This window comes from Trachemys scripta, chromosome 1 (assembly GCF_013100865.1).
Source record: "Trachemys scripta elegans isolate TJP31775 chromosome 1, CAS_Tse_1.0, whole genome shotgun sequence".
Taxonomy (NCBI): domain Eukaryota; kingdom Metazoa; phylum Chordata; order Testudines; family Emydidae; genus Trachemys; species Trachemys scripta.
The window spans coordinates 122,892,647-122,905,609 of NC_048298.1; the positions used below are offsets into that span (position 1 = coordinate 122,892,647).

General features: G+C 42.1%; 1 protein-coding gene across 1 annotated transcript; it reads left to right on the forward strand.

Moving 5' to 3' along the window:
- The first annotated feature begins 4,798 nt into the window (after window positions 1-4,798).
- On the forward strand, window positions 4,799-12,291 carry UPK3A (uroplakin 3A). The gene is made up of 6 exons (XM_034758137.1): window positions 4,799-4,874; window positions 5,741-5,896; window positions 9,278-9,557; window positions 10,329-10,411; window positions 11,018-11,150; window positions 12,189-12,291. Exons 1-6 carry the CDS (start codon window positions 4,820-4,822, stop codon window positions 12,289-12,291), a joined length of 810 nt encoding a protein of 269 aa, XP_034614028.1. The 5' UTR covers window positions 4,799-4,819.
- Window positions 12,292-12,963: the final 672 nt, after the last annotated feature.

Consider the following 12,963-nt stretch of genomic DNA (forward strand, 5'->3'; position numbering starts at 1 on the left):
ATGTATTAACAGGAGTATTATAAGCAAGACACGAGAAGTAATTCTTCCTCTCTACTTGGAGCTGATTAGGCCTTAACTTGAGTATTGTATCCAGTTCTGGGCGCCACATTTCAGGAAAGATGTGGATAAATTGGAGAAAGTCCAGAGAAGAGCAACAAAAATGATTAAAGATCTAGAAAATATGACCTATAAGGGAAGATTGAAAAAACTTGGGTTTGTTTAGTCTGGAGAAGAGAAGACTGAGAGGGGACATGACAACAGTGTTCAAGTACATAAAAGGCTGTTACAAGGAGGAGGAAGAAAAATTGTTCTTCTTAACCTCTGAGGATAGGACAAGAAGCAATGGGCTTAAATTGCAGCAAGGGCGATTTAGGTTGGACATTAAGAAAAACTTCCTGTCAGAGTGGTTAAACACGAGAATAAATTGCCTAGGGAGGTTGTGGAATCTCCATCATTGGGGATTTTTAAGAGCAGGTTGGACAAACACCTGTCAGGGATGGTCTAGATCAGGGGTTCTCAAACTGGGGGTCGGGACTCCTCAGGGGGTCGCAAGGTTATTCATGGGGGGTCACGAGATGTCAACCTCCACCCCAAACCCCGCTTTGCCTCCACCTTTATCATAGTGTTAAATATATTTAAAAGTGTTTTTAATTGATAAGGGGGATCACACTCAGAGGCTTGCTATGTGGAAGGGGTCACCAGTAAAAAAGTTTGAGATCCACTGGTCTAGATAATACTTTGTCCTGCCTTGAGTGCAGGGGACTCGACTAGCTGACCTCTCGAGGTCCCTTCCAGTTCTATGATTCTATGAATACCATTTATTTAAATATTTTTGGATGTTTTCTACATTTTCAAATATACCTATTTCAATTACAACACAGAATACAGTGTATAGTGCTCACTTTATATATATTTTTGATTACAAGTATTTGTACTGTACAAAACAAAAGAAATAGTATTTTTCAATTCACCTAATACCAGTACTGTAGTGCAATCTCTTTATCATGAAAGTTGAGCTTACAAATGTAGAATTATGTAGAAAAAAACTGCATTCAAAAATAAAACAATGTAAAATTTTAGAGCCTGCAAGTCCACTCAGTCCTACTTCTTGTTCAGCCAATCGCTCAGACAAACAAGTTTGTTTACATTTGCAGAAGATAATGCTGCCCGCTTCTTGTTTACAATGTCACCTGAAAGTGAGAACATGCGTTCTCATGGCACTGTTGTAGCCAGCGTCGCACTAAAGATTCATATGTCCTCCCTTCATGGTTCAACCACCATTCCAGGCTACATACGTCCACGCTGATGATGGGTTCTAGTTGAGAACAATCCAAAGCAGTGTGAACTGATACATGTTCATTTTTATTATCTGAGTCAGATGCCACCAGCAGAAGCTTGATTTTCTTTTTTGGTGGTTCGGGTTCTGTAGTTTCTGCATCGGAGTGTTGCTCTTTTAAGACTTCTGAAAGCATGCTCCACACCTCGTCCTTCTCAGATTTTGGAAGGCACTTCAGATTCTTAAACCTTGGGTCAAGTGCTGTAGCTATCTTTAGAAATCTCACATTGCTACCTTCTTTGCGTTTTGTCAAATCTGCAGTGAAAATATTTTTAAAATGAAAATGTGCTGGGTCATCATTCGAGACTGCTATAACATGAAATATGTGGCAGAATGCAGCTAAAATAGAATGGGGGACATACAATTCTCCCCCAAGGAGTTCAGTCACAAATTTAATTAACACATTATTTTTTTAACGCGCATCATCAGCATGGAAGCATGTCCTCTGGAAAGGTGGTCGAAGCATGAAGGGGCCTACGAATGTTTAGCATATCTGGCACATAAATACCTTGCAAAAGTGCCATGCAAATGCCTGTTCTCACTTTCTGGTGACATTGTAAATAAGAAGTGGGCAGCATTATCTCCTGTAAATGAAAACAAACTTGTCTGTCTTAGCGATTGGTTGAACAAGAAGTAGGACTGAGTGGACTTGTAGGCTCTGAAGTTTGACACTGTTTTGTTTTTGAGTGAAGTTATGTAACAAAAAAAAATCTACATTTGTAAGTTGCACTTTCACGACAAAGAGATTGCACTACAGTACTTGCATGAGGTGAATTGAAAAATACTATTTCTTTTATCATTTTTACAGTGCAAATATTTGTAATAAACAATATACAATTTTATTTCAATTACAGCACAGAATACTATATGAAAATATAGAAACCCATCCAAAATAGTTAATAAATTTCAATTGGTATTCTATTGTTTAACAGAGTGATTAAAACTGCAATGAATCACAATTAATATTTTTGAGTAAATCGTGTGAGTTAACTGTGATTAATCAACAGCCCTAGTCAAAATAAATATGGGTCAAATTCTGTTCTCAGTTACATCAATATAAACCCATACTAACTGCCTTCCATGATGTTATTGTGGACTTATGTCAGTGTAAATGAGGATGAAATCTAGCCCTAACTTAGGGCTCCTCTATTGGCACAGATAGATAAGAAGTTTCAAAATTATGATGTAGCTGAGACTGCTCCTTGTACTATTTTTCTACCTCTGTTTCGGATACATTTAAACATGCAATAATTTTGAAATAATACAATATACACAATAATGTTCTCATTGTGAGTGGCTGTTCAGCTACACTGAAAGATTAGATGACTTCATACTAAATTAAACCTGAATAAATAAATCTCTCTGTATTTCTCCTTATGAAAAATAATGAATAAGGCCCCAGTCCTGAAAACACTTACGCAGGTGCTTAACTGCTTAATCAATGGAACTGCTCATGGTAGTAAAATTAAATACCTGTGTAAGTCTTTGCAGGATCAGGGCCTGAGGAACAGATACCACAATCCTCACTCAGGCAGAACTCCCACTGCAGGATTCAGCTGTTTGATCATTACAAATCAAAGCAAATTATTATTTTAAAACTGAAATTAATAGGAAGACTTTTTCTGGGCCTTAATTTGTTGATTTTTGTTTTACTTTTATTCTTATCTGATTTTTTGTTAAAATGCAGGAAAATGTACGGTGGGGAATAATCATACAGTGATAATGGATTGCATGAGATGAAATAGAGGATTTTTCATCTCTGTTTTCCTCGATTTCCTCACTTAATTGTTTGGAGATTGTGCAAATAATGTGTCTGACTCCACACTCCTGAGCTTATCAAAACTCACACTGGGAGTTTTACCTGAGTGAGGAATTTGAGATCAGCTCTAACAGGGCTAGTTGTTTAAGAAAGCACTGGCTTGACTAAAGGATGAAGGGAACCTGAGGTTCAGTAAACTCTGTTTCTGCTGAATATTCAGATTTTTTTTCATTTTTGGCCTTCTTCCCTATGCATTGTATGTATTGCCTTATGTTATGCATTAATGGACAAAAATGCTCTTTAGCAGGTCAGTAAAAAGGTTGTGCAAACAAACCTCCCAGTGCAAATGTTATCAAATAGCATCACAGAAAATAGAAGTCAGAGGGATGAATTCTTTTCTGGTTTATCGCTATTGACTTCAATGGAGCTGTTCCAACACAGAATACATTACTGTGTTGTAAGAAACACTGGGACTGAGTCTGATCACACAGACACCAATGTGAATTAGGAATAACTCCCTGTAGTCAGTGGAGTTATACTGTACCCTTGTAACCGTGGTGTGAGAGGAGATTCAAACCTAATACATTTAAACTGATGTATAAAATGTGATACAGAATGAAACACATAGGAGGAGGAAGCTACGTTATAACCGTTTGATTACAATTTCACAGAGTTTTTAGGGGCAAGTGGTTTATTCTAAAAAAGTACAATAAGGGAGATAAAGTTGGATCATAATGATAGTGGTATAAATCTGTACTAACTGCAATTGCTTCAAGAATAATTTGGCCCACTTATGCTGTAAATTTTTTTAGGGAACTAGGCTGGTTCTTTTGCCTTATTTTGTTTATTTTAAAATATGGGATTATCAGCTCCATGGTCAGAGCTGGAACCCATATATCATCAATGACAGCAGTACATAATGAGGAAGGCCCAGGATCTTCCCACTTCAATAATTCAATAAAACAAGTCCAATTCTCTCACGCTGGTTTGCCATTGGTGCAATTCCATTGACTTCAGTGAATTTACCTCTGATTCACATTAGTATAACAGGAATCAGATCCATTGTGTTTTTTATACAAGATAACCCCAAGAAGCAAAATTCAGAGCTCAGTTTTGACCCCTAAATTCATGGCTGGATAAATTCAGAATTTGGCTTCAGACAGGACCATTTCAAAAATTAGATCAGAATCAGGATTCAAATAATCAGTCCCCCCCCCACCCCATTTGGGCTTCTTCTAAGGTTTACCTCTAACCCACACCCTCATACAAATGATCTCAGCCCCCTTTCCCAGCAAGTGTGAAAGGGAAACAGTGGGGCAGGACCAAAGCCATTTAAAGGGATGATGGAAACACATTGCAGCTGCACCTGTGGGAGATGGACTGTGCCTCTCTCCACGCCTTAAGAGATGGTGTTGGGCAGGGACAGTGCCTCTATCCCCTGCTTCACCTGCAGCCTAGATACACTTGTGTGTGCTGGGGGGGGAGAGAAGGAATGCAAATAGGCTGAGACAGGGATTGCAAAGCCAACTGCTGATTGGCTGGAGGGAGAGGCTGTCAGGTTAGTTAGGGCACAACACTGCAGGTTACTTACTGGCAGGTGAGAAGATTCAGGTGTGCTCAGTTCAAGCACAGAGGATACAAAGCAACGAGCTGTTGCAGTGATTTTTGGTCAACAGCTATCCTCTAGCATAGTTTTTGTGGGGGATTCTCTACAGTGCCTGAGCATGCAGGGCCATTGGGTTGTGCTAGCTCTTTGCTGGCTGGGGCAGCTGTGTGTGGGTAAGTGGTATCTGTCTACCGGTGATCTCTCCCATTGAGATTCAAGTTCTCCTCACTTTCTGGTCTGTGATCACAAACAATGAACAGTTTTTATTTCCTCTGTCTTAATTTAAAGGCTTTAGATGTCTTTCCCCTACCCACCAAGTTTTGGGGGTAGAGTGGGGATGATTAGGGATTGTAAATCTGTATTTAAATGGCTTTGCTTCAAGCAATAGCAGTCCCAAGCAAACCGAGTCTTGTCTTTGTTCTAAGTTGGTCCAGTGTTTGAAGTAGTAGGGAAACTGGGGGGTGGGGCTGAGAAGTGTCACCAGACTCGGTCTTGAGCATAAAGCTTTTTGCAGGGGTTGTTGCTTATACTGCCCTGAAAGACTTGGAGATGCGGTGAGGTGTGGGAGTCTAGCACTAATCCCTACTTGCGTGTGCTTGTGCTCTCTTTTTTTTTTTTTTTTTTTTTTAAGACCATATTTTCAGCATTGCTCTATTCTTAAACTACTTTTTTTTTCTTTTCTTTTTTCCTCTAAGTCAGGAGACCTAGAGAATGAATGCACCCTCCTCTGTCCCTCTACTCAGCACTTGCTGAAATTGCTCTCTAGTCCACTTGAGGATATAATAGATTTGCCCCTGAGTTCCTTGCTAGCACTAACTGTATCCAGAGGTTGCAAGAAGTGACTGTATTGCTTGTGGCTTTGTTCTCTTTCCAGAAAAGAGGGTGGGGTGTGAGAAGGATGGAGCATGGCTCAGAAATATTCCCAGTACAGGGTCCAAACCCACCTCTCATTTGAAATTGTCTTATTTAAACATTGTGGTTATATCTGACGGGGGCAACTGATTAAATATTACACTTTTCTATTCCCTGTCTCTTCTAGCTCAGAATTTGAGGCCTCAGATTGCAAACCCCAAACTTGCTACAAATAATCCTACCCTTACTACAATTGCTCTAGAGAAACCTTTCTGTGTGTTTGATGATTCACTGTCTCCAGGTAGCTCCTATGTGGTCTACTTGTATGCAATGGCTGACTCTGGTAAGTATCTTGCTTGATTTCCTTTCTCTCCCCTGCCCTCTTTGAAGCTACGTAATGTAATTCTTTAAAACTTGATGGCCTCCACTTCTGCTGGCAGTGTGTGTGACAAGTGTCCACTTGTAATTGGAAGCCAGGGCAAAGAGAACAAGGGCTAAAGTACATCTAGAACGAAAGCTAGATCCACAGAGGGTGTAAAGTGGTATATCTCTACTAGCTGTAATGGAGCCTTGCTGATCTATACCAGTTGACGGTCTGTTCCCCGTTCTCTGCTAGGACTGGTCTTAACAAAAACTTTAGCTCTAGCACTTCAGCATGATCACAATGAAGTTGGATGACATTATATTGACTATGGCTGACTGGTCAGCATAGACAAGAACCAAGCATGTTCACTATTGTCAGCTAGTCATGGGTGCTCTAACTGTGCTAATGTTGCACATGACTGGTCCTTGTCTATTCTGATCAATTTAGCATCAGTTGAGTTAACTGGACTGCTCAAACATGAGTACACTTTCTAATGAAGAAAAAGATGAGGCGACTTCCTAGTGAGGGTAGTAAAAAGGAAGCTTAGATTGCTGCTGCTTCTAGCTTTGCTGTTTAAAGGATGCAAACTGTATGGGCAGTCAATTTAGCAACATTTGAGTGCTAAGTGGACTTCAGCAGAGCCAAGCTAATATCAGGAGGCTCGAGTCTAGGCAAAGAAGGATGAGCCTTCAAAGAGTGTATGTTGGTTTCAAATAATAGGCTCAACTAAGCCATGTAACAACTCAGCAGCTACTGACACGGCTATAGTTGCTACAAGATTTTTCTCTCCTCAAGTCAGAGACAGGAAATGAGACCTTGTGTAAGTCTGGCAGTAACAAACTAATAGCACAGGAAATTCAATTAGCTGACAGGCACATCCCTACTTCCCATGACTAAAGAACCTCAACTCTGACTAAATACTTAAGATAACTCCTGCAAAAGACTCAACTGTCTGAGTACCTGTGAATGTGCTAGTATTATGGGATGTCTTGGGGCTTGTCTACACTGGCACTTTACAGCACTGCAACTTTCTCGCTCAGGGGTGTGAAAAAACACACCCCTGAGCGCTGCAAGTTTCAGCGCTGTAAAGTGCCAGTGTAGACAGTGCACCAGCGCTGTGCTCCCAGTGCTGGTAGCTATTTCCCTTGCGGGGTGTTTGTTTGTTTGTTTGTGTGTTTTTTTTTTTTTTTTTTTTTTTTTTTTTTTATAGCGCTGCTCTCTCCCAGCGCTATGCCGCAACTACAGAGTCACATTAAAGTGATGCCGCGGCAGTGCTAATGAATACATGCCCTTAGTACTGAAACACAGCTGTTTCACATAATGGCTCCAGGAAGTGCACTATCTGTAGAAGTTTTTATAAAGACTTTCCTGATGTCTGGCTTGTCTCAAAATATTCCACCTTGAAAGCCATCTGTTATGAAACTCCTCTCAAACTACTTTCTGTTCTACATACTGTAAATTCCATAGCATGCACTCCATAAATAAAACACATGCACAGATACAAAGGAAGAACTTGTGCTTGGAGGAATTGCATTCAGCCATTGAAATGAGGAAACATTCCCTGACTACTTGTTGAACTGGGACAATTTCTTTAAAGTTTGTCTCTGCCTTAGAAAACAGCATATTTCTTCATGCTAAGATACCCCACAGGGTGAGGGGAGGCATTACTGACATGGATTTAACTTCCTCAGAACCTTGTGTACATTGTATAGTCCTGTCTAGCCTGGGAGTACTTGGCTTATTCCATGCTATCAAAGGAACATGCTCTGCCTTTATAATGTGCAGAGATCCTCTACTGAATGTTTGAGAAGGTAACCCCACTAGGTGTGAGGCTTTATGCTAACTTGATCAGTTGTTACTAATGTCTGACACGTGAATTTTTTTCTTAGATGATACTATACGGTAGATGAAACTTGCCCGTGAACTACCATACTACTACTTCATGGTGACTTGTGGGATGGGAGGGGGGCCTGGATTGGCAAATTTAAATGCATTACCACATATCAAATACTTAAAGCTGGGCCTTAGTGTGGCTGCATTCTCAGTATTGACTCTCTCCCTGGTGGGCAGGAGAGGGCTGGGGTGAATAAAGGCCAGACTGTTGCCTTACATTATTTGAAATATTTGGGTGGCAGAGGGTTTGGTTCAGCTGCCTCTCCTTCCTGCAGGGGATAAGTCCTGCCCCTGCTCCTTGGTACATTCACAGGTGGGGGTGGGGTGGGACTAGTTACAAAGAGCAGCTGCATGACCTGAGAAGAGGAGCGGTTGCATTCTGTGTCAGAGCCTCAGCACTATGAGGGGAGAGGATGAGGTGGGGGGTTTCCCAAAGATTGACTGGTAAGGAGAAGCTTGGCCCTGGGGTGGGGAGGGATTCTGTTCCATCCTCACATAATGAGCTGTCTGAAGGGGCTGAGAGGCTGTTCCTCAGTTCTTGTGGTGGGGGACACCTACAGAGGCAGGAATGAGAGATCATTTGTACCCACTAAAAGTGGCAGAGGCTCAAGTACAAGAATGTTTGTGGGCATCAGCAGAGCTTGCTGGGTTGGTCCCCACCCCTCCGCACACAAGCCCCTTCCTGATCGCTGTAGTGTTGACAGCTGTCCCTCTGTGGGCCTCCTGAGTCTTGATCTAATGCTAGGAAGGATATACGGAACCTGTCTTTGTGTGTGAGTGAGAATACCTAGAGCCCTCTCAGAGCAAGGGATTCACCCATCCCCACCCACCCACCCAGACGTGGAGCAGAGAGGGCTGGGGTAGCTACACAGACCCAAACACCCAGTGGGAAGGAAGCCTACAGGATCCACTGTTAGCTTGTCACTTGAGGGAGGACCTGGTTTAATTAACTAGCCTTCCAAGCTCCCTCAACTTTCGCCTGTTGTCCCTTTTCAGGCTGTTTGGGAGCAATGCACCCTGACAATTTACTCCACTCTGAAGGGGAGCAGCACATAGAGGCACTCCTTCTTTCCCCAGGCTGTCTTGTCAGACAGCTACAGGCATTGGGGAGATAAGAGCACAGGTGCTCCTTACATGCCTTGTGATGGAGGCAAACAAGGCCTCTGAGAGTAAACTGATTCATGGCTTGGCAGGACAGAACCAGTGCTACAGAAAGTGCTCCCCTCCCACTACCAGTGCTGGTCTTGGGTCTGTATCTCTTCTGGCCTCTGCTGTGCCCACTGGTAGTGATGTTGTGGGGGTATGGGGCAAAGGAAATGGTCTGTTGGGCCCCTAAAAGTTAAAATTGAACATGGTGGGTTTGTTTGGGTACTTCCTTTTGACAAAGCTGAGGGTTCAATGTTGGTGGGTGGATGGGAAGGGCTTGTGTCACAAATGTTATACTGAAGTATGCAATCTCTCCTGCAGCAAGCACTGTAAACTCAGCTGTGACTGACAACAGCAGCAAACCTCTCAACACCACTTTCCAAGACACCAACGGAGGACAACTTGGACCTTACAGGGCTGCATTGTTTAATGTGCCCAATTGTGCATCGCCCCCCCTGCTGGCTGATGTTGTAAATGTGAAAAAAGTTTCAGATGTCTTGAAACAATACCTCTTCAGAGTGGGAGACGATGTGACTTGTTTATATGACCCAAACTTCCCCGGTGCCTGTAACCCTCCTCTTGCCGATGATACAACCTACAGGTATAGTTCACAATTCTCTTTTGGATAGGGGTGTCCTTGCACTTGACACGAAGGTTAACTTGGTATAAATCTTACTTGCAAACTGCACTAATTGAACATAGTGAAACTGTTCCTTTCAACTGCAGGAACAGAGCCTCAATGCTCCATTAAGGGTGGCTCTGAGTACAGCCAAACGCAAAGATAACCTTCACTGCCCCACCCATGCAGCTTAAGCCCTTCAGTGAGGGTGTGTCTGGGTTGAAACTCAAGTAAATTACTATCTTAAAGTTACAGTGAGATCCCTAAACCTTGTGTCTTAACTGGCTCTTGTAGAAGCCATTGAATGTGTCTGACTCAGTGCCTGCAGAGCTCTTATTCATCTGCTCAAGTATAATCCACCAGCTGGTAACTTGACTGTCTCTTCCATGCTTTCCTGTACCAGGGGAGCCCTGCAACACTCAGTCTTTGGACACCATCCCAGAAATTTACTATAGGTCATACTGAATTTAACTAGGAGACACTATTGTTGGAAGGTTGTCAACAACTGGCACAGTTAACAAGCACACTCAAGAACAAACTGAAAAATCTACTGTGACAGATGGGAGAGGATTTTTGTACTAACTCCCTCTGTTCCCCTCTAAAACCTCTGGACTAGCTAGCCACCCCTTTTATATGCATCTCTGACAAGATATTACCTAGTCTTCCTTTTTTTTGGCAGCTATTGGACTGGTTTATATGCCTGATTGTCAAAGCCTCTGCTAGAATGATTAACCTGCCTGTCTCTGCTTCCAGGTTTAAGTACCTCTTAGTAGATGTGGTTGCAGGTGTTGTGAAAGACCAAACTCTCTGGTCTGATCCAATGAAAACCAGTAGGGGTAAGTACCAAAAACCAAGGTCAACTGCTCCCTCTTGGGGGAAGAAATAAATATGCTTTAGGACATTTAGTCACTTCCTGCCAAGATGCTGGCTAAAGAGACAAATTCCAGTCCTCTCTGACCCAAAAACTGTTATGCATCATTAAAGCTAAGTGGTGGAGGTAACTCTGGAATACTACTCCTCCCCTGATGCCCTCGGGGAAAAAAAGCTCAAACATGACACAGATTGGGGGGAAAGGGAGGAGTTGTGTAGTGGTTTGAGCTTAGGTCTGGATTCTATTTTTGCCTCTGCTGCGGTCACTAGATAAAGAGGCATAGAGAGGTTAAGTGATTTACCTATTTAAAGTGGGTAAATTTCTCTATTACAGGGGTATTTTTGAGGCTTAAACTAATTCTGTAAAGGACTTCAAGATTTCAAATGAAGGATGTTGAAATGCCAAGACCAGCAGTACATAGACTTTAAAAGTAACACCAGATACTGTGGGGGCGGGGAAGGCTTGAGCCATTAACTTCCCTAGTTTATGCTGTCTATAGTCACTCTTTCTGGTCTCTTGGAACCTCTAAATATGTACAGTAATTTTTTTTTCTTCATCCCACCTCTCCTAGTAAAACAGGCTTCAACAATTGATACCTGGCCTGGGCGAAGGAGTGGAGGAATGATTGTCATCACCTCAATCTTAAGCACTCTTATGTTCCTTCTTGTTGTTGGATTTCTTGCCTCCATATTCTTCTTTGTCATGTAAGTTACCATTACACTTTGCAGTCTGAGAGCAGAACTAACCACCACCAAGTGTCTAACCCATCAAATGATTGGTCTGACCCCTCATTATGAATGTGTCAAGCTGGGAGTTCTAGCTTCTCAGCTAGTGTAATAAACAAGTGTTGTGAGGGAGACTAAAATCAAGAGCACAGGTAACTCAACCTTCTGATCTGTACCTAAAAGCAGTATCTTCCCCTGATAGGGAGGGTCATGACAACAGACCAAGAAAGCTAGTGACCTGTCCCTCTAAATCACTCTGCTTTTTTTTTAAAAAAACAAACAAAACTAGAACCTTGGCCTTAGTGCTCACTTAAGTGGGTGCAGCACAATAAGTCATGGAGTTGCACTTGCTTACAGTCTGAATGTGGTCGTGCTATGAGAAAATGGGAATAACTTCGTCTCTTGAACTGGGTACAAGGTTCTAAAGGGAGGCTGGGGAGATCACTTACTGACCTGGAATATAGACCAAATGCTGCACTTGCTAAGGATGGTTACTTGGGCATTGGTTCTTCCTGCCTTCCAAGAGATGCAAATGACTACAACTGTCACTCTGCAATGAATAACAATTTGAGTAGACTCCTGTCAGATTCAGCTTCTGTGAATGGCCTCTTTACTAGTTTTTCCCCCCTCTAATAAGTCATCAAGGATCAAACTTAGGCCCTGTGAAGCTTAGAGTTACCTAAAGAGTTCATTCCCCTAACTTGCATAGGGGGTAGCTTAAAAACCTTGACACTGTCACTTTTTTTCTAATGGGGTGGAGGGGAGAAACTCATTCTTAGAACTGCTGTCTTAAAGTCCTCGTCTTGCATGCCATGAATCCTGCCTGACTTTTGGACTAAATGGCATAAGATTAAGTCCTAGATGCAATAACTGAAGAGCAAACAATCATCTAAAAAAGATGGGTAGGTTTTTATCAAGCTTGGTGATAAGTGATGCTTTAATCTTTCCAAATCAGTTGTGTGACTGGCCTATAGCTTAAGAAACCCGCATCAGAATTAAAAGCTTTCTCTCTTTAAGCAGGGCAGCAGGAGAGGCATGCACAGAGACCACACATGAGTCTCGGACTACCCAGCAGGGTGTACCAAGATCTCAGGGTAGCTCTGAGGGAGTGAACCAGTGAGCCTTGAGGGAAAGAAGAGTCCATATCCTGGCTGAACTTCAACTGAACAGCTACAAATGTACTGATATTAAAGAATTGCCCTTTTCTACTGAACGCTGAATAGGTCACATTGATTAGATACTCAAGTTCAGTAACTGAAGCTGAATGGCACAGGTGTTCTATACATAGTGTTCTGTCAACTCCTACAGCGCAGCACCACTATCTTTATTTGGCTGCAGTCACAAATTATGGCAGCAAGTAATCTTGTCATTAAGCTCGTGGCACTTCTATCCTACAGTTAACTTGTTTGTGGTCGTATGCTTCCAAAAACAGAGTGGTAGAGAGTTCTGACTCTAGAGTGCAGTTCATAGTCCTCTGTGACTGCCTGGCTTAGTGGGAGGAGAGAGAAAATGACCAAGTGTATTGGTGTGAACTAGAGTAACATACTGAAAACTTTCAAGTTTACTGGCCTGGGCTAGGGTTATTTAGTACATAATTTATCCTTGTTTATAAGTTAGAAGCTAAATAAATTCTAAAGCTGAGCACAACCTTTGATTCTTATTTAGCTTCTTTTACCTACATGAGAATGTGATGTAGGCAAGAAAGGCTTCATATTGAGAAGGGTACTTAACAGTGTATGAAGTCTAATAAAGGCTTGATAGCACCTGGCCTCTGATCTGATAGATTAAGCTC

Coding starts and splice junctions, on each gene's coding strand:
- UPK3A (XM_034758137.1), top strand. CDS start 4,820: ATGCAGGGCCATTGGGTTGTGCTAGCTCTTTGCTGGCTGGGGCAGCTG. Junction 5,897..9,277: donor GTATGCAATGGCTGACTCTG/GTAAGTATCTTG, acceptor TCTCTCCTGCAG/CAAGCACTGTAAACTCAGCT. Junction 11,151..12,188: donor TCCATATTCTTCTTTGTCAT/GTAAGTTACCAT, acceptor TCTCTCTTTAAG/CAGGGCAGCAGGAGAGGCAT.